This window comes from Rhinolophus sinicus, linkage group LG15 (assembly GCF_036562045.2).
Source record: "Rhinolophus sinicus isolate RSC01 linkage group LG15, ASM3656204v1, whole genome shotgun sequence".
Taxonomy (NCBI): domain Eukaryota; kingdom Metazoa; phylum Chordata; class Mammalia; order Chiroptera; family Rhinolophidae; genus Rhinolophus; species Rhinolophus sinicus.
In genome coordinates, this window is record NC_133764.1 from 43,007,297 (window position 1) to 43,034,456 (window position 27,160).

At 43.8% G+C, this 27,160-nt stretch overlaps 2 protein-coding genes and 1 long non-coding RNA gene across 3 annotated transcripts; 1 reads left to right on the forward strand and 2 right to left on the reverse strand.

The window, feature by feature from the left end:
• Window positions 1–246: 246 nt before the first annotated feature.
• LOC109447036 (nucleoside diphosphate kinase B) lies at window positions 247–4,604 on the reverse strand. The gene is made up of 5 exons (XM_019731002.2): window positions 4,448–4,604; window positions 3,918–4,047; window positions 2,885–2,986; window positions 1,986–2,098; window positions 247–503 (listed from the first exon to the last, which is right to left on the reverse strand). The coding sequence occupies exons 2-5, from the start codon at window positions 4,041–4,043 to the stop codon at window positions 386–388; spliced, it is 459 nt and encodes a 152-aa protein (XP_019586561.1). The 5' UTR covers window positions 4,044–4,047; window positions 4,448–4,604; the 3' UTR covers window positions 247–385.
• A 2,422-nt stretch (window positions 4,605–7,026) lies between these two features.
• Window positions 7,027–13,597, reverse strand: LOC109447035 (nucleoside diphosphate kinase A). Its single transcript, XM_019731001.2, has 5 exons — window positions 13,441–13,597; window positions 11,908–12,037; window positions 8,949–9,050; window positions 7,805–7,917; window positions 7,027–7,323 (listed from the first exon to the last, which is right to left on the reverse strand). Exons 2-5 carry the CDS (start codon window positions 12,031–12,033, stop codon window positions 7,206–7,208), a joined length of 459 nt encoding a protein of 152 aa, XP_019586560.1. The 5' UTR covers window positions 12,034–12,037; window positions 13,441–13,597; the 3' UTR covers window positions 7,027–7,205.
• Window positions 13,598–13,643: 46 nt separating this feature from the next.
• LOC109447034 (uncharacterized) lies at window positions 13,644–27,129 on the forward strand. The gene is made up of 3 exons (XR_002137309.2): window positions 13,644–13,782; window positions 26,403–26,653; window positions 26,740–27,129. It is a non-coding gene; the product is annotated as an uncharacterized LOC109447034 (long non-coding RNA).
• Window positions 27,130–27,160: the final 31 nt, after the last annotated feature.

Here is a 27,160-nt window from a genome sequence, read left to right on the forward strand (position 1 = left end):
GAGGTTGAGACATTGATCATGTTCACGATTTCCTTACTAGTTTCCTTAGATACACAACTAGTGCCATATGTGGCCCTCTTCAGCCTCAATCCTTTCCCACCTAGCGTCTCGGTACACCCAGATGCCGAGAAGGATCAGATCCTTCTTCCATAATAATAAGCAGGATTAGTTCTGAAGAACGCTACTCTAGCCAGGAACCAAGTCACTTCTTCCAGCTTCGTATCAAGAAAGCACAGCAGGCTGCACCCAGTTTCCAAAGGCTTTATTGGTAAATATGCTTTAGAAAAGAAAGATCGATCCTACTGCTGCCAGTCAGTGGAATGAACAGCTGTATCCAGGGACACATCCAGGCGGTGTTGAAGGAGACGTGCTCTGTGTCCACCTCTTATTCATAGATCCAGTCAAAAGCACAAGACTTGTAGTCAACTAATTCTTCGGGCTTAAACCATAGGCTGATTTCTCTCTCAGCACTTTTTACTGAATCACTACCGTGAATGATGTTCCTGAGAAAGAGAAAAATTGCTAGTTACCACATTTCAAAGTGCAAAAGTCTGTTTAACGGATAAGGCAAAGTACAGCCTCTGCAGACCTTTTCAGCCAAATTGCCACTTGAAGCAGGAGATTACCCCCAAAGTAGTTCCTCTTTTCCTATAAAAGTACTTAATCAAAAACATCCCTGGGGGGGGAGGCCCGGTGGCTCAGGCAGTTAGAGCTCCGTGCTCCTAACTCCGAAGGCTGCCGGTTCGATTCCCACATGGGCCAATGGGCTCTCAACCACAAGGTTGCCAGTTCGATTTCTGGAATCCCGCAAGGGATGGTGGGCTCCACCCCCTGCAACTAAGGTTGAACACGGCACCTTGAGCTGAGCTGCCGCTGAGCTCCCAAATGGCCCAGTTGGTTGGAGCGCATCCTCTCAACCACAAGGTTGCCGGTTCAACTCCCGCAAGGGATGGTGGGCAGCACCCCCTGCAACTAGCAAGGGTAACTGGACCTGGAGCTGAGCTGCGCCCTCCACAACTAAGATTGAAAGGACAACAACTTGACTTGGAAAAAGGGCCTGAAAGTACACACTGTTCCCCAATAAGGTCCTGCTCCCTTTCCCCAATAAAATCTTAAAAAAAAAAAAATCCCTGGGTTCAACTTTATTATGCTTCCAAGTCCCCCACCCTCTTTCAAAACAGTACATATATCCCAAGAATGCTGTGCCACAAAACATTCCTTCTCAAATTCTGAAAAATACAGGAATAGCCACACCAACCCAGACCAAAATCAAAACTAGATGTGATACATTCATTATCAAGAGCATTTTCTTACAACACTAATTTGCAAAGCCCAACCTAGACATTCATGCTTACTGACAATCCCTTTACTCCATTTGACTCTCATAGCTAGTTTTTGTACAGATTTTGTATAGGTGAGGGTACCAAAATAAGGTTAAGTGACAGACTCATGGACATAGCGCCACAAAAGGCACAAAGCTAGAACCCTTCTTTTCCCCATACTCCACGCTTCCGCTGTGTCACACATGACCTACCACATGCAGCTCCTTTGTGCAAATGTCTTAGTTAAAATTTGTAGTCTAGAGAAGTAGCTACTTAAGACTGAATGCTTTCATTGGTAATTACCATCTAACTTAAAAGTTCAAATTTTTCTAAAATTGGGATATGCCAAAAATGTTTGTTTTATACCCCATTTAAATGGCTTTGAGGAGGGGTGGCCGGATGGCTCAGTTGGTTAGAGCGTGAGCTCTCAACAATGAGGTTGCCAGTTCAATTCCCACATGGGACGGTGGGCTGTGCCCCAGGCAACTAAGATTTGCAAACAGCGACTGGACTTGGAGCTGAGCTGCACCGTCCACAACTAGATTGAAGAACAACTACTTGCAGCTGATGGGCCCTAGAGAAACACACTGTTCCCCAATGTTCCCCAATAAAATCTGAATGAATGGCTTTGAGAAAAAGTCGTAAGTGCCAATCAGGACTTACCTGCCAACTTGAATGCAAAAGTCCCCACGAATGGTGCCCGGCTTGGAATCGGCTGGATTGGTCTCCCCAAGCATCATTCTCCCTGTCTTCACCACATTCAGCCCCTCCCACACCTTGACAGTAGGGAAAAGGGATTGCATCAGATCTGCCATTCAGGACCATTAGGAACAAACATTTACCCCTACCTAACAGCACACCTCAATCAGACCAATCGGTGACATGAGTCTCTGCTAACCCTAGTAGATAGTAGATATGTAAAATACTCCATACTTCTCCCGGAGCATATTGCTAGCACAGAAAAAGTCTACCCAACTTGGGGACTTCCCAGTCTAGCTGAAGAGAAACAACACTAAAGAATCCTATGCAGCCACAGACACAGAAGAAATAGTGATGAATTTCAAGAAAAGTGATCAAACTGGAAAAGGATCACTGAGAAGGGTAAGCCAGAAGACTCTTAGCATAAGAGATAGCAAAGATGAACATGAAAGGGGGAAAGTTTATTCCAGGGAAAAACAAAGAAAAGGTCATCCTCACAGAACAGGAAGTACATTTTAACAATTTCAGTGCCACCCAATTGTACTCTCACCTGCTTCTCTTTTCACTCCCAATTGGACATTAATGCCACAGGAAGAAAAAGACTGCTTTGTTTCTAGCATGGGATTACAGAGAACTTTTTCTAAGTTCTGATTCCCCTTCCTTTTAAGTCCCAAGCTCCTAGCTGCTCTGTTAACTAAAAAAACTCCAGCAGTCTCCATTTGTAAAACAAGGAATTTGAGGAATTTGGAGTAGCATGGGGAAGATGTCTAAAAAGGGGACAAGCAGGCATTGAGCAAGCCCAGTTACATGGGAGCCCTCACTGCCCTTGGTTTCCCGTCCCCTCCTCCTCCACAAGCCCTTACCATGGCCACGACGGGCCCTGAGTTCATGTACTTCACCAGCCCCGGGTAGAATGGCCGGTCTTTGAGATCAATGTAGTGCTGCTTCAGGAGTTCCTCGGAGGCCTGGCAGTGAAGGGAAGGTATCAATTAGGAAGCACACTGGCAAGACTCAAATATGGCTCCACTCCTTCTCAGACCCTCCCATTAACATGGTAGGTTCTCTAAAGTCCAATTTAGTATTTTAGCTCACATTCATAAGGTGTATATATATAAAACAAAAAATCCAAACCATGAAACTGACCCTATTTTAGCAGAAATACTGTTCTGATCATGAAGACTCCCTCCTGTCAATGATGTTATGGATGTTATGATATGTATGTTATAATCCTTAAAATAGGTGGCTTGAGGATCTAGATTTAGGGAGGTAAGTGCTGGCTGCAAATGAAAGAAATATGCCACATGGAGGTCATATCCGACTCCTCTGACCCTTCACGATGGCCGTTTAAACTTTCTCCGCCTCACTGATGAGCTTGGTTAAAATTTCAGTACTTAGATACTTATCCCTGAATGTCCACATCTGTGTGCCCCAAATTTAATGCGGAAACACAATTACTGCCCTAGGGCAAAGGGAGCCTGCACAGGAAGGGACGCCCCACCTAAAACCTCAATCATCTCGGCGTTGCGAGCTAAAGCACAACAGGATTCCAAGCCTCCGTTGGGGCAGAGGTCGACACACGTGGGCCAGGGGAGGGCGCTGGGCGCAGGCTTTCTTCCCTCCCGGCAGCGCAGCCCACGGACGGAAACCGGCCCGGAGCAGGAGTCACGTTACCTCCGGTCAACCTTCCCAAGGGCGTCTGTGTTCCAGGGCCTCGGGAAAGGGCCAGCGGGCGGCAGGGCACAGGGCAGAGGGCAGAGGGCAAAGGGATTCCCGCGTGGACGAAATTAGCAAGCAAACGGGGACTCCGACCAGAAAAGAGACGCTGACAAGCCGCTGCCGGGACGGAAAAACCCCTGCGACCGAGCTACTGAGGGGGAAGGGGAGGAGGGCGCGTACCCGAAGAAACTTCATGGCCACGAGGCGGAACCCCTTCTGCTCGAAGCGCTTGATGATGTCGCCCACCAGGCCGCGCTGCACGCCGTCCGGCTTGATGGCGATGAAGGTGCGCTCCGTGTTGGCCATGGTCCTGAGGGTGAGCGGTAAGGTTAGGGCCCGGCGGCCGGGCCGGGCTTCGAGCCCGGGAGCCCACGTGAGCGCGCGCCCGCCCGGGCCGCCCCGCCGGCCCCTCCGCGGGCGCACCAGCCCCAGCCGCCGCGCGACACGTGGCTTCCCGGACGCCTCCGCCCTGCCCGGGTCTGCAGCTCCTCTGAAGACCTGAGGGGACTTGCCAGGAGTCCCCAGGGGCTCAGAGTCTGGGGGTCCCGCTCGGACTCGGCGCAGAGGCCTGCGAGAACGAGGGGGGCCTGCGGGAACGAGGGGGGCCTGCGGGAACGAGGGGCGCCTGCAGACTGGGACCCGCCCGACGCGAAAGGAGAGGGTGAGGGGGGTTCGGCAGTGGGAATGGGAAAGCGCCCCCGTCGCCTTACCGAGGAGCTGGCGGGCGGGCAGTGGCTGTGTTGCGGGACCGGAGCGGAGACCTGCAGCGACCACCGGGAACCCGGAGTCGCCTGCGAAGGAGGGGCGAGCGGCGGCCACACCCCCAGGTCCGCGCCGCCCAACCCGCGAGGCCGAACGCAGCCGGACGCCTCTGTCCACGCCCCAGGTTTGCTGGGGCCGCAAGTGAGGGCTCCTGGGGCAGGAAGTGATTTCTTCTCCACCTGTATGTCCCACAAGTAAAACTAGGCACATCCAACTCCTGTCTTCCTGTCTCCCACAAACACATACACACGCACGAAAACCTGCTCCTGGTCTTGAGGTTTTGTTTCCGGTCAATACCATCTGCTTCCACCATCCACCCAGAATTGAGCTTTCTTTCCTCCCCTTCCTACCTGTGAAACCTATCTCACCCCCACACCAAACAGGCCATACTTCGTGTGAAACAGAAATGCATCTACCCTTCAGCTGCCCCCAAAAAGGTAGCACACGATGTGGAGGAATCCTTTCGCAATGTGTACATATATCAAAACATCATGTACATTTTAAATATGTTTAAATGTTGTCAATTACACCTCAATAAAGCTGAAAAAACATAACGGTAGCCCCACCTCACCTCTCATCCTCTGCCTCCTCCCGAGCAGTCCCTCCCATCTGTTGCCTCTACCAAGGCCAGATGAACACGGAGAAAAAACGAGAGAAAACCTGCTGAAGTTTGTGGTAAAATCAATAGTTGTCCCCCAGTAGCTAGTCTCTTTCTCCCTTCTCACAGAACTCCTGAGTTTTATCGAGGCACAACGTTACCCAGATAAAGATAATATTTTCCACTTTCTCTTGCAACTAGATACAGCCAATGACTAAGTTCTGGCCACAGATGTGAGGGCAAGTGAAGGTGGTAAATACAGGGTTGTACCCTTAAAAGGAAGGAGTAAGCTTCCACTTCCCTTCCCAACTTGCAGAAATGGGCACAGAGATGGTGAACCATCTGAATCCCTGGACAACCTCCAGGGTCAGAGCCTTAACCACCATCACCAGCCCTCCTTACCCACCTGCTTGGCCTTTTTATTTTTTTCAGGTTTATTCACGTATAATTGAAAAAAACGTATATGTATATTTAAGGTATACAACTTGATGTTTTGATATATATTGTGAAATGATCACCACAACCAAGGTAATTAAGATACCCATCACTTCACAGCTACCATTTTCTTTCCTTTGGGGGTGGGGGAAGGTCAGAACACTTACAATCTACCCTCTTAGAAAACGTCAGGTAAACAATCTAGTGCTGTTAACTATAGTCAGTGCTCTACACTAGAACTCCAGCTTGGATTTTTAAGTAAAAGATAAGCAAATTTCCATCTTGTCTCTGTTAAAGCAACCAAATCAACATCCTAACAAATCAAAGCTACTTAGATTTCTCCTTCTTTTGAGGCAATCCCAGGGACCCAGGCCCACTATCCACATAGCTTTTCTGTTTCTAGTTACAACTTCTCCCATTCCCCCCCCCATCCACAGAGCCCCTGAGACCTTCTCAAGGATAGAAGGGGTACCTTTTACTTCCAGTGAATCCTCTGTGCCAAGGACAGTCTTGGCAACTACGAGGGTTCAGAAAGAGTTATCACAAGATGTGCGTGCCTCTGTGGTATGTGGATTGTTCTGAGCTAAAGGCAACTTTAGTGGCAGGCTCAAGAGAAACTTATGCCCCTCCCTTGACTATCTAGAACTTCAGTTAGGGGCCCTGTCCGTAAGAAGAGATTGTCAGAAATAACCTCTTTTGACCCACATGGCAGAGCAAACAAGGAATTCCTGAACATTGGCTCCCCCTGCAATGACCCTCCGATGCCCCAAGGCAGCTTACCGCATCCCTAGCTCAGAATGTCATATGTACCCATTTTCCCTTTCTGTCTTTGAATCTCTCATGCATGTGGAGTCTGACTGTCTTATGTATGTGGGGTTCCCATACACATGTAATTAAATTTGGTTATTTTCTCTCGCTAATCTGTCTCATGCTTATTTGATTATTAGACCAGCCAGAAGAAACTTGAGGGTAGAGGAAAGTCTCTTCCTCCCCCACACAAACTAGCAAATCCTTGGTAGAAGCGTGTTGACAGTCTCAGTGCCAAGAGTGGATTGGATGCAGGGGGGAAGAGGGACAGGCAAAAATGTTGTGTGTGTGTATGTGTGATCTGTCAGGCCAATATAAATAATTTAGATAGTACAGTGGTACCTCAGTTTTCTAACGTAATCCGTTCCGGAAGACCGAGTTCTGAAACATTCGAAAACCAAGGCACGGTTTCCCCATAGAAAGTAATGCAAAATGGATTAATCCATTCCAGACCTTTAAAATCAATCCCTAAAACTGCAAATTTAGCATGAATTTTACTATCTAATGATACCATAGATCCATAAAATTTATGGCGTTCATAAACCGAAATGTTTTGTCAACAGAGATATTCGAAAACTGAGGTACCACTGTTTTTATACTCTATTAGCTCAGATTAGCTAGAGTACATGAAAAAGAAAAAAAAGAATACAAAGCAATACAGCAACACAAAGTAACCAACTCGATGTATCCTAGTTGGGATGAAACATTTTAATCTGGTGGTATCACATAACACTGTTCAGGGAGCACTCACACCTCCAAGAGTGTCCCTCCAGGTTATAAGGAGGTTCTCAGAAATAAGTAGATTTGTACAGCCTGGTCCCCTGCCGTGGGAGGGAGAGAAAAATGGAGTGTAGGCTGCCTTCACGTCACTCGTAGATCCAGTTCTGAGCGTAGCTCTTATAATCTACCAGCTCTTCAGGCTGAAACCACAAGCCAATCTCCTTCTCCGCACTCTCCACGGAATCACTGCCATGGATAATGTTCCTGGATGGGGAAAGAGATGCCCACATCACCAAGACCAGAAGGGTTTAATTGCCCAGAAGCCCCCCCACACACTCCCATTGCCAGAAAGCCTATAGCCACTGCAGTAGGGAAAAAAACAAAGCTCCATGTCATTAGTTTGCGTCAAAAGAAAAACCCATGACTGCCGTTGATGTAGGATGAAGAATGTCCTCTCATATCCCACCCTCTAGCAACACTCATGCAAACAGCCTTTGGAAAGGGCTTTAGCCAGCAAAGTGTGTTGTACCAGGTTCTACCCTCTTTACAGAGGCATAACCACAGTAATGTTGACAATCAAAGGCAAAGAGCCTGCAAAGCCAAATATTAACTAAGAGAGAAAAACAATGAACTGATTTAAAATTGATCTGCATATGGTATCATGTCCATCCCCAAGCACAGGAACCCAAATTCTTATGGCACCTAAGTCATATTTTGGAAAAGAGTAAAAAGCACCAACTCCCACCTGCCAACTTGGATGCAAAAGTCCCCTCGGATGGTCCCAGGTTTAGAGTCTGCTGGATTGGTCTCCCCAAGCATCACTCGGCCTGTCTTCACAACATTCAGCCCCTCCCACACCTCCAAGGACAAAAGAAGATATGGTCAAGGAAGAAAACCAATCTCAGCAGAAAAATCTGATAACTATTAATTAAAAAAAAAAAAAGTAACCGGCCCCTTAAGATGACATTCATTCACTGAGCAAATATTTATGGAGCATCTACTTGTTCCAGGACTGAGAATACTGGTCTCCCTGTCCCTACTTTTGCCTTCCTATAATCCATTCTTGACACAGCAGCCAGAGTGGCTGGCCTTTTTAAATGCCAAGTGTAAAACTTCATAGCACTCATGAAGTTCATGGCCAATACAAGTCTACATGATCCAGCCCCTGTCTGTGCCTCTGAACTTACCTCATCCAACCATCTCTTTCACCCAGCAGGCTTCAGCCACTCCAACCTCTTTCTGTACTTCCAAAAGTCTCCACCACCAGGTCTTTGCACATGCTATTTTCGTGGCTGAGAATGCTCTTCACTGTGATTTTGTATGAGGCCGACTCCTTCTCATTCAGATCTCAGCTTGAAAGTCATGTTTCTTGACCACCCAATTTAAAGTGGTCACTTGCGCTCGCATAATCCTATTCCATTTCTGTGCATATCACTAGTCATTAGCCATATACATATATATATATATATATATATTTCTTCATTATCTGTCCATCCACCCCTTTCAAAATGTGTAGGCAAGGAAAGCTATGAAAACAGGTACCTATTTTCTCTCATTCATGACTGTATCCCCCGTGTCTAGAAAAGAGCCTGGCAGAATGATGACAACCAATACACACTTGAGAATTACTGTAGTAAGTCCTGCCCTCCAGAAGCTTACAATCAGGCAAACCCGTCCTGATCTCTCCCAGCTGTGAGTCTTCAGTTCAGCAAGCAAATGTATCTTGTCTTTAGCGGGTCAGGGACCTGACTCATATCCTCATTGTCCAATCCTCCCAGCCCCAGTCCTCTGCATCACTGAGGACCTGGCATCAGAAGCAGGAATCACAACACTTACTCTTCCCTCCCAACTGAGTCATTCACATCAACATCCCGCACATGCATACTCACCATGGCAACCACTGGGCCTGAATGCATGTATTTCACCAGGCCGGCAAAGAATGGGCGGTCCTTCAGGTCAATGTAGTGTTCCTTGAGAAGGTCTGGAGAAGCCTGTTCCACAAGATACGGAATGAGAATTGGCTCCAAAAACGATCTAAGAACCAGCAATCTGGTTATTTCCCACTCACCTATCCAGCTGTTTAAAACATGAGCTCTCAGCTCACTGATTCTGTTATAACCCAATCCATTCTCACCACTACCATGGGGGGCAGTGACCATGACTGAAAGTGCTTCAGCTTTGTACCAATTTTCCCCCTATTGGTCTTGACGGATCAGAATAAAACCACAGGACATCAGCATCAAATCCAGCCATCTCATTTTAGACAGAAAATCTAACAGTGCAATGAATTTCCATTCCCAGAGCGAGACTCAACTAAAATGTTAGGGGGAAGTCAGCGAAGTGGTCTCGGCGTTTGGTGAGCGGCAAACTGAACCAGGCCATTTCTCAGCGATACTTCACATTTACTCAGAAGACAAAGGCCCAGGGTTATAACCAGGTGATTCTCACATGTATCTGCAGGCCACCCAAAAGTGCATGACACCTAGCAATAAATAACTTTGCTGAAGAATGAGTTATAATGTCTCACATTGCATGGCTAGTATGTGGGAACAAATCAAGTTTGCTAGAGAGCAAGCCATCTGCTTAGCAATCCCAACTCCACTCATCTGTATTCTCTCTCTGCCACTACATATACGCTTTTTCAGGGTCTACCAATGTCCCTTAGTTTTTTCAGGTCCATAGGACTACACTGTATGACACATAGTGCACACTTCAGTGATATATAAAAAAGGGGAGATTTGCTGTCGAAAAGCACATCCGGAACATCTTAACATTCAGCCCTCACTGATGGTCACTTGCCAAAGTAAAATTACACAGCCATATAAATCACTCCACGTTAGCAATTCACGCTCACTGGCCCTTTCAATCCCAATGGAAGACTAATAGTGGTAGTCTGCTAACACACACTGACTTGATCTTCCCTTTCCAAAACCCTCTCATATTTCTATTAGTTGGTTCTGATTATCTTGAGTCTGCAAAACAGATCCCGCGCTTTTTTTTTTTTTTTGAGGGGAGGGTGACCTCAAGTTTTCCCTCGCCTCTTTCCTCCACATCAGATTCAAATAACTTTGTAGACTCATGACAGCTACCCCTCCTCCCACTCTTCACCAAGCCCATGTTCTTGTCAGGAAACTCAGTGGAAAGGAGAAAATGTAAGCGTGTAGGGTCAGGGAGACCTGATTAAAATCCCCGTTGCCTCACTGTGTGTCCTCAGGCACATGACTTCACATCTCCAAGCCTCAGATTCCTCATCACTAACAACCATGAGAATAGGAATAAGCACCTCTCAGGGTTGTCATAAGGGCTAACACATGTGCCCAGCACATGGTAAATGCCCGGTCAACAATACTTTCATTTCACCTTACCTTCCAACCTAACATAATATGTAGACTCTCTGGAAAACATTGCTTTGGAAGTTGAGTTGGAATCACTAAGCAGATGGTTTGCTCTCTAGCAAACTTAATTTGTTCCCACATACCACCAAGCAACGTGACAGATTCTAACTCATTCTTCAGAAAACACATGGCTCTAATCATTCCAACATGCTCTCTCCTCAGCATTATCATCAGTCTACTCCCTTTAATATTAAAGCAGTTTTTCTAAACTGCATCACATAGGAACTAAATTGTAAATCAAACTAAATTTAAGATGCACTAGGAGTCCAAAGTTGACTCTTTTTTTTTTTTTTAAGACTTTATTGGGGAACAGTGTGTAGTTCCAGGACATTTTTCCAAGTCAAGTTGTTGTCCTTTCAATCTTAGTTGTGGAGGGTGCTGTTCAGCTTCAAGTTGTTGTCCTTTCAGTCTTAGTTGTGGAGGGCGCAGCTCAGCTCCAGGTCCAGTTGCCATTGCTAGTTGCAGGGGGCACAGCCCACCATCCCTTGCGGGAGTCTAAACCGGCAACCTTGTGGTTGAGAGGATGCGCTCCAACCAACTGAGCCATCTGGGAGCTCACTGGCAGCTCAGCTCAAGGTACTGTGTTCAATCTTAGTTGCAGGGGGCGGAGCCCATCATCCCTTGCGGGACTCGAGGAATTGAACTGGCAACCTTGTGGTTGAGAGCCCACTGGCCCATGTGGGAATCAAATCGGCAGCCTTCAGAGTTAGGAGCATGGAGCTCTAACCACCTGAGCCACGGGCCTGGCCCCCAAAGTTGACTCTTTTAATAGGAAAAAAGATGGTCCCTAATGTATTTGCTTTGAGAACTTAAATTCTCATTTCCCAGGTTTGTTTGAAGAAGAGTTCTTGGCCAATCAATCCTTTGTACTTTTGAAATATTGTTTTGTAGGTGTCTTTCAAGAGTGTCTACTCTGCCATTTCAGGTGGGCCTCCCCAAGAGCAAAACCAGTTTCCCCTCACATGCCCTGATAGTGCCAAGTAGATGCTAGACACTAAGTGGGTAGTGAATGATGATGGAAAGATTTCCTTGGTGAAAACAACTTTCCTCAAAGTGGAGGAGGGGGGAGAGTTTTCTAAAATTATCTGCTCAGGGAGCTCAAGAGCAGAGCTCAAACATGCTCAGAGCTTTGAGTCAGAAATCACAGCACTAAAAAAAATAAATAAATAAATAATAAAATTTAAAAAAAAAGTCACAGCACTGCAGTAAATGTGGAACTCTGCTAAAGGAAGCAGGAAGCTATTTCCTAAAGTCCCAAATAACTTGGTTTGTTCCAAGACTCAGCCATGATGCTAGGCCACCAAGGAGTTTCCAGGTTTCAAGACATTTGTGTTCACCCTACATGGAGAAGTCTAAAAAGGATGGTAGGGGAGAAACAGAGACACTAACCTACAATGTCCCCTTATATGACGGAAAAATAGACAAACGAGTAGGAAGAATGAAGGCCACTAACCTGCATGAATTTCATAGCAACAAGGCGGAATCCCTTCTGTTCAAAACGCTTGATGATCTCTCCCACGAGCTGGCGCTGGACCCCATCGGGCTTGATGGCAATGAATGTGCGCTCAGTGTTGGCCATGGTCCTGGAGATAGACAGGTGGGGGATGAAACAGCGCTGAATATCCCGCCTACGTCATTATCTTTCTCAAACAGATTACCCCCATAAATCCGGTTTAAATCTGTCATGTCAGCTCCAAGTCTCTCCAGTAAAAACCCAATTCCTCCTCATTCTCCTCATGTATGAACGAATATTCCAGAGTGGAGAGGAGTCCAAAAGCAGGGGTTATAATTTCTACCCCATTTGATTTAATAAGCTTCTATCAAGCATCTACTGTATACCCAACACTGTGAAAGAACTAAGGTAAGGGATTTAAAAAAAAAAAAAGACATTGTCTTTCTGAATTATCCAGATGAGAAAAACTACACAGATAATGTGAAAGTGACATCTGGTACAAGGCAGTATGAAATGTGGTTTGACCTACTGCCACACATATCATGGTATTAGGAGTGGAAGCAACTTTACAGATTATTTTATTATAATCCCCATCATTTTACAAATGAGGAAACAGATCTAGAGCACCAGAATGAGGGCCAAAATCCAGATTTCCCAACCCTACGCAATTTATGCTACATCGTTAGACGTAATGAATACTCTAACCAATAAACTGTGGATTGTGGGAGAATTAGAGCCATTAGTAATATGATACAGGACATCACGCAGGAAGCCTAGAAAACATCTATTCCAGATCTTTCTTTTTACAGAGATGACTGGGCTAAAGACCGGCTCTGCCACCACAAGATGAGAAAGCAGGAGACCCCTCACCTTGAAAGACACTACCTTCTGTGAGCGTCTACTTCCTGGCTCTATCTTCCTGTACTTTAACCTATTTCAGAACCGTAACAATATATTTGAATTTTACGTTTGTGTGTCTGTTTCCCCACTGGTCTGCTGCCATTATACAGGGATGTGTCTGTCCCTGGCGCCTAGCAGTCAATAAGAGCAAAGCAAATATCTTTGGTAATCACCCTCCAAGAAAAAGAGACCAAGTTCTAGGATTAGTGGAGAACTCCCGCTGGAAGCTCGAGACAAGCATGGATTCACCAGGAGAAAACGGGGCTAAAGAGCCAGAAACAGTCCCTATAATTGTCCCTCCACAGCCACCCTGACACACAGCTGTCATTCATTCTGCAAGCCCACACTGAGCGCCAACTCCGTGCCCAGCACTGCACTTGACAGCTACAAATAAGGCGCGACCCCTGTCGTCGCGGCCAGATGGGAAAGGCAGCCACGGACAAAGGCGAGTCCACGTGGCGTGAGACGTGCGCTGACAAGTTTGTACCTGTCGAGTGGCGCTCCCCGGTCCTTCCCTCCCATTCAGTCCCCTTCGCCACCTCTCAGATAGGAACTCATACGATCCCTTCACCTCCCCGCTCCCCTGACCCCACTACCCTCCCCTTTCCTCTTAGGACCCCGAAATCTTCTCACCCCTCCAGCTGCTTGAGCTACTACTGCGCCTGCTGTCGCCGGCACCGGAAACACTCCCTGGTCCCACGTGGTTCCCGGCACTCGCTCGCGCGGAACCCTTCTGCCCAGGCAGGCTGCGGAGTTGCAGAACACCATCCGCCCCGCTTCCTCTGTGAGTCGGACGTCATTTTAGATGTTTAACTTCCGTTAGTGCTTTTTTTTTCTCTTCCGGCAGACTGCGTCCATCTTTTTTTTTTTTTTTTTTTTTGATTCTGTGACTAACCTTCGTTCCGGAACAAATTGGCTTCCCGGCAGGTGGCGCTCACACGTTGCATGAAGTCTGAACGAGCGCCTGATCTAGAGGTAGACAAGTCTCTCTTGCTTTACATTTATGTGTTCATTCCAATCTGTCAAGCAATCAATACTGAGTACTTACTGTGTGCCAGGCACTGTGCTAGGGCCTGAGGGTATAGCAGTAAACGCTCTTGGAGCTTCTGGTGGGGTTGGGAATGCGGGCAAACAATAAACAAATGTATATGGCATTATGTAAGTGCTGTTAAGAAAAAGCAGGGCAGGGAGAAAGATTGAAAGAGTAAACTGTTTTAAAAAGTTGGTTGAAGAAATCTCTGCGAGGAGGTGACAGTACTAGAATAGACTTGCGTGAAGTGAGGGAGGAAGTCCAGTGGTTATCTGAGAGTGTTATAGTGGGGATCCATTGGTAGAAAATGCCGCTGGGGAGGAGGGCCAGATTATGCTGCGATGGGAAGCCATTGCAGAGTTTTGAACAAGGCATGACATAATCTGACACACTTTTTTTTTTTTTTTTTAATCATTCTGACTGCTGTAGGAGGAATGGGGTGGGGGTAAGGTACAAAGTAGAATCAGGAGCCTTTTCAATAAATGGTGCTGAGCAATTGAACATCTACAGAAAAAGAGAAAAAAAAAGAACCTCGGCCTAAACCTCCCACTTTAAACAAAAATTTACTCAAAATGGATCATAGATTTAAATGTCAAATGTAAAACTAAGAGTTCTTTCTTTCTTTCCTTCCTCCCACCCTCCCTCCCTCCCTTCTTTGTCTTATTTCTTTCTTGCTTGCTTGTTTTTTTTCTTTTTCTTTCTTTCTTGGAGTTTGTTAATATCAGTTCAATAGAATTATCTACAAAGCTCCTTTTTAGTGGTTGAGGCCCCCTGTACAGTGCTTGTAAACTTCTGTGTACAAACAAGTCACATAAAATACAGATTCTGATTCAGTAGGTCTGGGATGGAGCCTAACAGTTTGATTATTTCAATGCTGTTGATTAACAGAGTCTTCAAGACCATGAGCCAGGATGATTTAAGCCTTATTAGGTAGGGAAGTAAGGTCTTGCCCAGACAGATGCTAGAGAAGTGGGTTGGGCAGTAGAAAACAGGACAGTCTCATCTCTCCTGGAAGCCATCCTAATTCCATGACTCCACCCTAACCTTCCTTTCCCAACCCTACACACAGCCCTCCAGGCTTCCACAGGTAAATGTTTCTGCAAAACAAGTCAGAGAACAATAAGAATTTAGTACTAAAAGTAATTTTAATGGGCATATGGACCAATCCCCTCTCCAGAAATCCTTGCAAGGGATTTCTGCCTCTGCTTAAAACCTCTAAGAATGGGATATCACTACCTCAAACATCAAATCACTGGCCTTCCACCCACCCCTTGCTAAAAACAAACAAGCAAAACTGCTAATCAAATGTATTCACCCCCAAAAAATAATAATAGGAGTAATGTTTAGTTAACTGTGCTAAGATATCAATTATTGTAGAGCAAGGAAGAGTGGTCACTGGGATGCCTGAATAAAGTAGGGGGAAGATTTTATAGAGGAGGTAGCATTTGGATACACAAAAAGAAGAGGTAAATAGATAAGTCTGTAGGTATCAGGGAATCAGGAAAATAGCAAAAGCAAAGGATGGAAAGCAAGCAGGGAAAAGTAGCAAATGAGAAACTGATTAGACTCCTAAAAGAATGCTCTGGACCAGTGGGGAAAAGACCACCAGATTAGTGACAAGCTTTAAATGCTAGTCCATAAAGTTGAGACTTTAAGCTACAGTTAATGGAAAGTCATTGAAGTTTGAGGGGTAGGACAGTGACATGAGAAACATTTTGAACTCATTTGTTGAAGCCATCTACTTCACTCACTTTACAGAGATACAAACAGACCAAAAGAGATGGCCTGATTTGTTCAAGATTACAGTGGTACATGGGGAGAGCTTTGTTTTAGACAGTGAAGAATTTAGTTATAATCTGAAGGATAGATGGGACAGGGAGAGGCTGGAAGCAGGGACCCATTAGGCGGATCAAGGTATGAGGATAGATATCACCTCCTCTGAATTAAAGTGGTCAAAGGAATGTTTATGATAGAATTCCCAGAATAAACTGACAAGATTTGGGAGGTGATTAGATATGATCAACAAGGGATAGAGAGGAACTATAGCATAGCAGTGGTAGTGCTTAAAAGAGCATGGCTGTTTTCAGAAAATGGGCCTTGATTCTTGGCTCAGTCACTTATTAGTTATGTGACCTTGGACAAGTTACTCAACATCACAAAGCCTCAGTTTCTATGTTTGCTAAATGGGAGTACTAATAGTCACCAAATCATAAGATTATTGTGAGGATTATATAAACTAATTCAATGAAAATTTAACACAGTGTCAGGCACATAGTAAATAATAAATGTCAGCTGGGTTTTTTTTTATAGCTATGGGTGATAAAATTTTTATACCTAAGAAACTGACAATTAACGATATTAACAGAAATAGGGAAGACCAGAGGGAGCCAGCTAGAGAAAGAGGAGTATGGTGTAATGTTGAATCTGATGGAGGGTGATACAAGAGAGAAAATATGCAGTAATCAATTGAAGATACTTCTCTGCGGTTCAGAAGAAATGCTAGCCTAAGGAGAGACCTATGGGAATTATCTGCATAAAAGTGATCTGTGGGTATAAAAATTATTTTAAAAGCAATAATTACCATTCATTTGTGACACAGAAATGAATAATAATATGTTTATTGAAAGATTATCCTGTGCCACGCACAAAGTGCTTTACTTACAGTAACTTGTTTAATCCATTTATCAACTTAATGTGGTAAATAGTGTTACCCACATTTTTAAGTGGGGAAACTGAGGCTCATTCAGGGTCAGTAACTTGCCCAAGTTCAGACAGCTGGAAAAGGTAGAACCAGTATATAAAGCCAGTCCATGCAACGCCAACATGAGAGCCTGAGCTCTAAACCACGTGTGTGCTGAACTATGCACAAAGCTTTATTCCTAGGTCTTACTTCCATGGGGAGGATACCTATGGTGTGCAAAGAAATCATAATCTGAGACCATAATTAGAGACAACGAGCTCTAATACTATACAAAGAATAGAATTGATTCAGGGCATGACTGTCCTCTTATTAATGATTTAAGGAATCAAAGCAACTAATGCATTATGCCCACGTGTGAGAAACAGAAAGACATCTTGGGATGCAGGGCAAAGAAAGAACATTAATAACAGTAATTGGAAATGAGCCCCCAGGGAATCCTCATGGACCATAATCAAGAATGAAGTATGAACCCTCTCACCTTTGACTCCAGAGTCAAACTACAAATCAAACAGCAGGATCATTTAGTGAAGGCAATTGCCTCTGTTTCACAAAAAGGACACCCAGCTCATCTGTCTGCTTCTGGCTCTAGACTATACATATGGAAACTACCTCCTCAATCTTCTTAGTGAGGCCCTGATCCCTGACGGAGGGTCCAAGAGGGAATTTTTGGGGAAACCCACATTATTTGCTGACTGGGGAAGGCAGTCCTGAGAGACTCCTCGCATAGTCTGGTGCAACAACCATCTGAGGTGGACACTATTCTAATTCCTATTTTAGAATGGGAAACCGAGGCACAGAAAGGTTAAATAACTTACCCAAGGCCACAAAACTCCTAACTCTGAAGGCTGCTAGTTAAGTGGCAGAGCCTGACTGTGAATCCATCTGACTTTTGCTCCAGAGCTTACTCAGAGATTTTAGACTTCCCTGGCCCAGTGAGACCTTAAAAATCACATCAGTCCAGCCCAAATTACCTCAGTCATCTTTTGTCTTCCTATTCAGTAACACTGCCTTCTTTTGACACCCTTATGTTTTCTTGTCTATGAACAATGACACTCATACCATTGATCTTTTCTCCTTAAACTCTTCAATCCCATTTATGTTTATATTTTCTTACAACCCTCCTCTTGTTTCTACTTTCAAAGTTTAGGTATAATAAAGTCTTCAGCAAAAACATGGCTCTTTGCCTATAATAGTTTTTCCCTTTGCCTTGACTCTGGTGTAATCTTTCAGGCTAAAACTCTCAAGGGGAAGTGGCTGAAGAGGCTCAATGCTGAGAGCAGGGATTTAGCATTAATCTCCCTCTTGCTTTCATGTGGTTTGACTCTCCAGGACTCCTTCTGGGTGTCTTTGACATGGGCCCAGTATCTTTTGTCTTCACTGATGATGATTATGATACTAGACTGGTTCAGCAAATTTCTCCTTCCTCCCTTCAGCCTCTCCAGATTGGTGTTGAATTTCACCTAATATGCAATTTATATAATATTATGATTGTAGTGCCTTTTCTATTAGTTAGGATAGGCTAGGTTGTGCTGCAGACAAAATATATATATATATATATATATATATATATATATATATATATATATATATTCCCAAGTCTCAATGGCTTGATGTCTTAGTCCATTTAGGTTGCTATAACAACAACAACAAAAAACACACACTAGGTAGCTTATAAATTGTCCACGTAAGAATGTCCAAACCTGTAGAGAATTTTTATAAGAGTTTGACCCCAAACTGATGACAGTTGTGAGGAAACGAGATCTCATATGCTCCAGAGAATAACAGTTTTACAGCTTCTTTTATGCATTTGAAATTAAGGAGGGCGGTTAGAGCTCCATGCTCCTAACTTCGAAGGCTGCCGGTTCATTTCCCACATGGGCCAGTGGGCTCTCAACCACAAGGTTGCCCGTTCAATTCCTCGAGTCCCGCAAGGGATGGTGGGCAGCGCCCCCTGCAACTAGAAAAATGGCAACTGGACCTGGAGCTGAGCTGCGCCCTCCACAACTAAGACTGAAAGGACAACAACTTGAAGCTGAACGGCACCCTCCACAATTAAGATTGAAAGGACAACAACTTGACTTGGAAAAAAAGGCCTGGAAGTACACACTGTTCCCCAATAAAGTCCTATTCCCCTTCTCCAATAAAATCTTTTTAAAAAGAAAAGAAATTAAGGAGGGACTGTACATGGAGGTGGGAGAAAGCAAGGCAGGGATTGGATTACAGGATACTTAACAAGATCATGTGCTCTCTTAAGGAGTAATAGCTCCTTCAAGGGGTATCACTTCTGGCACTTCAGAGGTGTGTTAACCTAAAGGCACAAGAAGAATGGGCAGGGCTGGCTTAAAACCTTTCACTAAAGAAGTTGTAGGCCTGGGGCATGACGACCCACCATAACTGGCCCAGTTAGGAATTTAGGATCAGATCACCCTGTGGGGTTACTTTCCAAAGAACCCCTTTTTTGTCCACATAAACAACAAACATTGATTTCTCGTGGTTCTGGAGACTGAGAAGTCCAAGATTATGCTGCTGACAGATTCGGTGCCTGGTGTGAATCCCCTTCCTCACTGACAGCAATCCTCTCACTGTAACCTCACATGGTGGAAGTGAAAAGGGATTTCTCTGAGTTCTTTTTTATCAGGATACTAATGCCATTCATGAGAGCTTCACCTTGTTGACCCAATCACCTCCCAAAGGTCCTACCTCCTAAAGGATTTCAACATATGAATTTGGGGGGTACATAAACATTCAGTCCATTGCACTGAACAAACCAAACTTACTCACCCAAAGTCTGCTGAACGGCCAGTACCACTACAGTTAGTTCCCCACGTGCAGTCATTGTGAGAACCTAGTTCTTTCTAACGTGTGGCTCTGCCATCTCTACAAAACCTCTGCACACCACAGCAGGAGACAGCTGGAGAGTCATGCATTATCTCTTACATGATTGGTTTGGCTTGGAGGGGATGCTTATCACTGCTCCTTCCAACCCACTGACCAGAACTAGTCACATGGCCTTGTAACTGTAAGGGAGGTAGGAAGTATGGAGGAGCAGGTGGCATTCTATGAGCAGGAAATGTCTGCCTTCTTATTAATGTATCCTCCCCTGTAATCTTTCTTCCTTTCCCAGTCTACTCACAGCCCATCCACTTATACCATGGACTTTAACCTTCCACCTCTAAACCCACAAATGAGAGTTTAATCTGATTCTTGTTCTTTGAGTGTTTTATCTCCTGCTAGATGACCTTGCCTTTGTCCTTTGACGGCATGCCTCACAGTTTGGAATGTTTTCTCTCTGGTCTTCATGCTTAGTTTTCCATCTAGTCATTTTCCAGGAGCTATCCAGCTGAGAGTGTTCTGGAAGGACCCCCCTGAACTTTCTGTAATTAAAATTGGAGTTATTAAGAGCAAGAAACACTCTTTCTCTGGAATGAGGTGAAGTAAGGGAGACGGGAAATACTGAAGGGATAAAAGCTGGTTGAGCAAATCATCTGGAAGACAGGTCCAGTATCTCCCTAGGACAGTTTAATACAGGTCAGACAAAAAGACCCCTGAGAAAGAGCCTGTGGGGGTACAGAACGAGTCACCCCTACATGTGCCTCAGTGCTATGCAGATTACTTTGAGCTAAAGGCCATTTTAGCTTTCGGCTCAAGAGAAACTTCTGTCCCCTCCCCTATATAGTTAATGTACAATTTAAACTAGAGGCCTTGCCCATAAGAGATTTTCAGAGGTAACTTCTTTTGATCTACCTATAGGGCAGAACAAAGTGTTATTTACTACAGGTCTGTTTTTCTTATCCTAATTACAGAGCCAGAACTGTGAGGAAGGGGGAAAAACATTCCCCTTTGCCTCCTTTGGTTCTTTGTGGATGACTAAAAACTCAGCAGGAGGGAGACTGACAAGAGAAAATCAAATGTAATATCCCGTGCACAGGAACCCCCCATACATGAGACAGTCAGAGACCCTGCATACCTAAGAAGTTCCCATGCACAGGATACTACATTTGATTTTCTCTTGTCAATTTGCCTCCTGTTGATTTCATTATTTGGCCAGCCAAAATGAACCAGAGGAGGGAAAGGGGAATTTTTCCCCTTCCCCACAGGCCCCAAATCCTTCTGGTAGAAACAGGTCTTTCGCTGCCACAGTTCACTCACATTCTGATCAGAATGATCATTACTGTCATGCTTTTGTTCTTTACTAAACACACTACAAGAGCAGTATTTAAGGCAACTTAAAAGAAAAATTAATTCTACCAACATAAAAATTATTATTGTTTGCATACTTCTTTCCAGCTGTAGGGGAGGAACAAAAAAATATTTTCCTCTACCCATCTTGTGTTCTTTAGCTGGGACCCTATGAGTTAGACTGGCTAAAGACAGATTAACAAAACAAAAACAAACATGTTTATTAACATGTGCATGGCACAGGTGTACATAGAAACACCTAGTGATCAGCACCCCAAAGGAGGGACTTTAGAATTGGGGCTGGTACAACATCTTTGGCTAAACAAAGGAAAAGGGATTTGGGGCTTTTGGGCAGGGGAAGCAAGTTATGGGCAGGTGACTAGGAAGTACGGTAAACACGTGCTGTTTAGTAAGGTTTGTGATGCAGATTTGAGTGGATGCCTTCTCCATTAATAAGAGTTGTCAAGAGTCCTCCTCTTCCTGGTGAGGGGAAAGAGAGACACCTTTTACACATGGATATTTCCTTGACCAAAGGAAAATTTGTGCCCTTTTTTTTTACAGCTTTTCCCCAGTCTGCTGGTTCTCAACGGCCTTTAGTTCCAAATAATCCATATGCCAGAGGCATATTGAATTTGGGGATGGCATATTCTGGTACCCTTCATAGTCTTTGTTTTTATGTTTGTGATTATACCAAACAAACAACTAGCAAATAAATATTTCCTTTTAAAAAGGGGTGTATCCCTGAGAAAAGAACACATAAAGTGAATGACTTAAGTCATTTATATTTTAAGAATATTGTAAGAATTAGGATGGGGAGCCTTATTTATTTATTTATTTATTTATTTATTTATTTATTTCTGTAACAACTCATTGGGATCAAGACATTAAAGACTGGGTACAGAAGGAGGGTAGAGGAACTGGTGGGCCTATGTAATAGTATCAGACTCTGGGTATCCCGTGGTCTCAAGCAGTCATTGAGTCTTAGGAAATGAAAGGCTAATGCGGGTAAAATATTAGAATTAGAAAAAGTAGAAGAAAAAAGGAGTGGTTGGCTCCAAAAGGAAATAAATTTTGCCAGCTTAATAATTTTAAGATCAGAAATCTAGTGAATAGGATCTTAAAACTCACCTATTCCAACTCCAATCTTTGTTTCCTTTGACCACATCTCTGCCATGTGCCACCCAAGCTAGGTTTAAATAGCTCCATTGCTGGGGACCACACTATTTCCCAAACTATTTCTGGACAACTCCTACTGATTAAAAAAAGTTGTTTATTTTTATTTTTTGTTTTTTTAATTAAAGTTTGTTGGGGTGACAATTGTTAGCAAAGTTACATAGATTTCAGGTATACAATTCCACATCACATCATCCATAAATCACACTGTGTGTTCACCACCCAGAATCAGTTCTCCTTCCATCACCATATATTTGATCCCCCTTACCCTCATCTCCCACCCCCCCACCCCCCTTACCCTCTAGTAACCACTAAACTATTGTCTGTGTCTGTGAGTTTTTGTTTCTCATTTGTTTGTCTTATTCTTTTGTTGTTTTCGGTTTATATACCACATACCAGTGAAATCATATGGTTCTCTGCTTTTTCTGTCTGACTTATTTCACTTAGCATAAAAAAAAAAGTTCCTATGTTGAGAAAAAATATATACCTCCTTGTGTACTCTCATTCTCAACCTGATTCTACACATGAGGAAACTGAGGCACAGAGAGTAACTTAGTCAAGACATCACACAGCTAGTAAGTGGCAGAAGCACAGTTCAGACCCCAGCAGTTAACTCCACACCCCTTGTTGTTTATTGCTTCATGCTTGGCTGAGAGTTTGAATTTTAACGTTTTTACAAAGCAGTAAAGAATATGTCTCTCAGAATCTTGGTCTCTGCTAATTTGAACAACAGAATGTCATTCCTCTATATGAAACCTTTATATTACATTAGAATAAGACACCAGCCCGGGATTCTGCCCTGTGGTCTTATGTCAAATGAATTATTTGGCTTTTGACTTAGGAACTTGAAAAAAGGGAGGTGGAATGGACACTGAGCTGAGCGTTCAGAGCTCCAGATACTTGTTCCAACACAGCCATACATAACTTTACACTAACTGTGGAGGCTTCCTCAATTATGAAATGAGAAACTGGACTCCATTTGGGAATTTCCAGCACTGGGGCACAAAGAGAGAGCAAATATGTATCTTGAAAGAGGCAGGCTTTCTGGTGCCCCTTGAGTCACACATATCAAGTTGAAATGAACAAATGAGTTTCTGTTCCCTGCTGCTGATGTGTGAGGCTGTCAATTGGCGATGGTTACGATGCTTAAGATTTCACCTGGCTCCCATTGCCCCTACTAAAAATAAGCCACCAGTGTTAGGGCTGAGTCATTTTCATACATGAATATGTGAAGGAAAAAAGGGACAAAGGTCATAGAGGCTCTGTGGATTATTTACCTTCCAGACACACACTTTGTTCCCAACCAGCCCCTCTTTTTCTGTTTTATTTCAGATAATCTGTACACCTTAAATAGAAAACATATTCAACAGTATGTTACTGTGTTTTGGTTTATATCCTGTTCTCTGCTTGTGGATTGACCTTGTCCTTAGAGCTGGGTTTTTGTACCTTTCTGAGAAATAGAGGTTGATGTTAACATTTGTGATCGCACTTTACAGTTTGCAAAGTGTGTATGTATATATAGTTCCTTTTGAATAGTCAGCTATCCCCCCGGTGACGTGGTAACCTGAGGATAGATTCCAGGTATTCTCTAGACCTAGTAAAGTCTTATCCGTACAAAATTGTAAAGTAATTTTGCTTGTTTTAAAATGATCTTTCTCTTTAGTTTTGGGGAATTATTTTACCATCTTCTGGGATCTCCACTCCCCACCCCAATCTCTGTGGCCAGTGTCCTCATTCTGCTTCCTCAATCTTTAGAACTTAAGTCTCTTTAGCTGTAAAACGGGAGGCAGAAAGTTGGGGGAAGAAGACACTAAAGTTTTTTCTTAATCTTCTTTTTTCCAAATCTACCTAGCTAAGAAGCAGTGACATAAATTTCTAAAAAAGTTCAGGCTTCTTTCCCTTACCCAATAAAATCCCCATTCCCTTAGGGTTGCTGATTTCAACCGTTTATTTGGTAGAAAATAGTTGACTGTATAAAATCTAAAGGGTGACTATTGGATCAAGGAGTATAATCCACAAACAAGACTTAACTTATTCAAAAATTGGCTTCAGATGGTTTGTCCAGCGACCAGTATTTTTTGTGATCCAGTCCAGAAACAACTCAAACGAAAAGTGTCCAAAAGAAACTTATTATTTTATTTTAAAAAGCTACGTTCCTTCTGAATTAGCTCTCTTGATTAGTAATATACCACCATTTACCCATTTGCCCAAGCAAGAAAACTGTGAGTCCCTTTCTATCTCCTAAGTCTACCAAGTTCTGTCCATTAGATCTCTCAAATATTTATCAAGCCCATACCACTGCCATTACCTTAACATGGGGGATGGCAAGGCAGGGAGGGAGATTAGACAGATACAGATGGAATGCAAAGAGAAAGATGTAAGTAAGACCAGTGTAAACTGTGCATGGAAAAAAAGGGTTCTAGGGAAAATAACCATACAGGGTGATCTGATCATAAATTCCTAACTGGGCAGGTTATGGTGGGTAGTCATGCCCCAGGCTTATAACTTCTTTAGTGAAAGGTTTTAAGCCAACCCTGTCCATTCTTCTTGTGCCTTTAGGTTAACACACCTTTGAAGTGCCAGAAGTGATACCCCTTGAAGGAGGTATTAATTCTCAAGAGAGCACATGATCTTGTTAAGTATCCTGTAATCCAATCCCTGCCTTGCTTTCTCCCACCTCCGTGTACATCCCCTCCTTAATTTCAAATGCATAAAAGCAGCTGTAAAACTGTTATTCTTTGGAGCATTTGAGATCTTGTTCCCCAGTATATGGCATCAGTTCGGCTCCAATAAACTCTCACAAAAATTCTCTACGGGTATGGACATTTCGTGCGTCAACACAGCACATACACCAAGACATTAGCCCGGTTAATCAAAGTTCTTGACCCCTACCTATAGTTCTCTACCCCACCACCACATTTAGCGTATCAGTAGCCTAGCCTGCAGGACTCCCAAGATGGAGAGAAAATACCTCTGCTCATTATTAAGAGGAGTTTTACCCAGGAGTTGAAGTTGAGATTGAGAAAGAACATATGGAAAGAAGGTGTCGTTTTTCCAGATTGGAAGATTGGTAGGTAGGAAGGAGGCAAGGAGAACAGGAATGAAGAGGAAAAAACTCAGATATATGTCCACAGTTTTAGAAGTCTAGGCTTTGTCCCAGAGAGTAGGAGTTGTGTTCAGTAAAAGAAAGAAACACTGAGGACCCTACCCTCCTCTCATCTGGGGCTTAGAAAGATACTGCTCTGAAGACCAACCCCTATCAAACTTGGGAATAAGCATTCAAATTGGCTGTGCTGTGGGGTTAAGTCATGGGAGGCCCAGAGGCTTAGCTTTCTGAGCTCAACCTGGGAACTTCGAGTGGGGTGGATGGTAGGCAGCAGGCAGCACTGAAGTGAGGGCTGCTGGGAAGGCTCCCATCACAGCTAGACTTCAGAGACCTCTCATGTAACATCAGAGTCAAAGGAGAACAAGTTAGGGAGTGATACCAAAAGAATGGACCCTAAGTTCCAGTAGCTCAAAACTTCAACTTTGAAGGCCAGTTGGATATCCAGAGACCAGGCAAGCAAGGAACATCACTTAGAGACCAGAAGACAGAGAGCAAAGGTCATGTGTGGATCCAAAGGCGTCATTCAGCTTTATCCACCTCGATCAAGTGGCAGAAGACACACTTCTTCCCCATAACCCTGAATACTCATAAGGAAAGAACAGGAGAGGGAGAGATTAGCTCAAAGACTCAGAATTCTTATCTAAGAGAGACTGCCAGAGACCTAAAGAGACTGTTTCAATAATTCCTTTTGACCAAGCTTTCCTTTGAATTAGGTCTGCGCTGTGACTAAGGTCTCTTGAAGTGGGCCAGATTGGGTTTTGACAAAACAAATAAATGAAATTTCTCTGTTTATCTGAATCTGTGAGTTAACCTTTAAGCCACGCCTCTGCCTAGATTACCTTTTCCTTGGCAAAATCCTCCAGGAAACCCTCACCTAAAGGACCTCCAAATAGAGTTAACCATTCTTTCCTCTTTATCATCACTGTTCCTTGTACATATTTAGAGAGTTGCACTTGCCTGTGATTTATGCTTCCCAGGTCTGCCTCCCTTACTAGACTACTCGTCTTGATGGCAAGTATTGTGCCTGATTCATCCTGACCTTGGGCTAGGACCTTCACCTTGGACCTAGCACATGACCCAGCACTCAACAGGCAACAAGTGTTGGCTGAATTGCACTGTATTCTTAAAGATGGTGGATTTCAGAAGTGATGTGTTGAGTCATTGAGACCTTCCCCCCAAATCATAGACGCAAATTAATTGGCATTTAAAAAATTTAGTTTCTTCTCATCTCCATTCTTTTCCCAGCATGACTGTTAGTAAGTGTGTCAAAATTAAATTCTAAACTAGAATGGGTTTGCAGTGTCATCCACAATGAAATTTAGTTAAAGTCTTTTTTGGAAATGGGCTCCAGGTTGTCTGATGTTTCCTAAAATTCTAATCTATATCTTTCTCATCTATCAATTTAGGAGATTCAAGAGAGAGGGCAAGGTAGAGGGGATAAAATTCAGGTTTCTTGCTGGGGAGTCTCACTGGATGCTTACTTGCTCCAAAGAAAGCAAGCAGTCCTCTTGCACTTGACTCCTCTTCCACAACGACATCGAAGAGTTCCTGAATCACCTTACAGACTGTTAAATGTTAACCAGGTGATATCTGGAAGATGGGATTATCTGGAGGATTTTATTCTCTGTGCTTTTCTGTATTTAGCAAGTTTTCTATAGTGAGTATGCATTTCATCTATAATGCGGGGAAGGAGCGTGAAATTCAACCAACTCACTGTTTTGACAACATGTCTTTTATTCCCAGAATGAACTTCAGCTTTTGTGTAAAAAGTATCCTGTGAGGTGGGGATGGGCCTCCTCTTCTTCCACTCTACGCAAGTCAGAAGGAGGTGGAGAGGAAATAGACCTGAACACAAATATGGCCAATGGATCTTGGTCCCATCAAAAACAGCCTCAGATACTGGGATTCTTGCTTCAGCCACGTACTCAGCCTCTTCAACTTCAACCTGGACACATTTATTCATCATATCCTGACACCTTAAAAAAGCTTTCAAAGGAAAAACTACGGGCTCAGAAAAGTCCTCTGGCATTTTTCGAGAGCCTTGAATTCTACACCTAGGCTGCTTCACTGTGGGGAAGGACAAAAAATTATTCCTAACCCTAATTTTTAAAATATACATATTTTAAAAAGTAATGCTTCTGGCTGGACTAATAATCAAATTAAC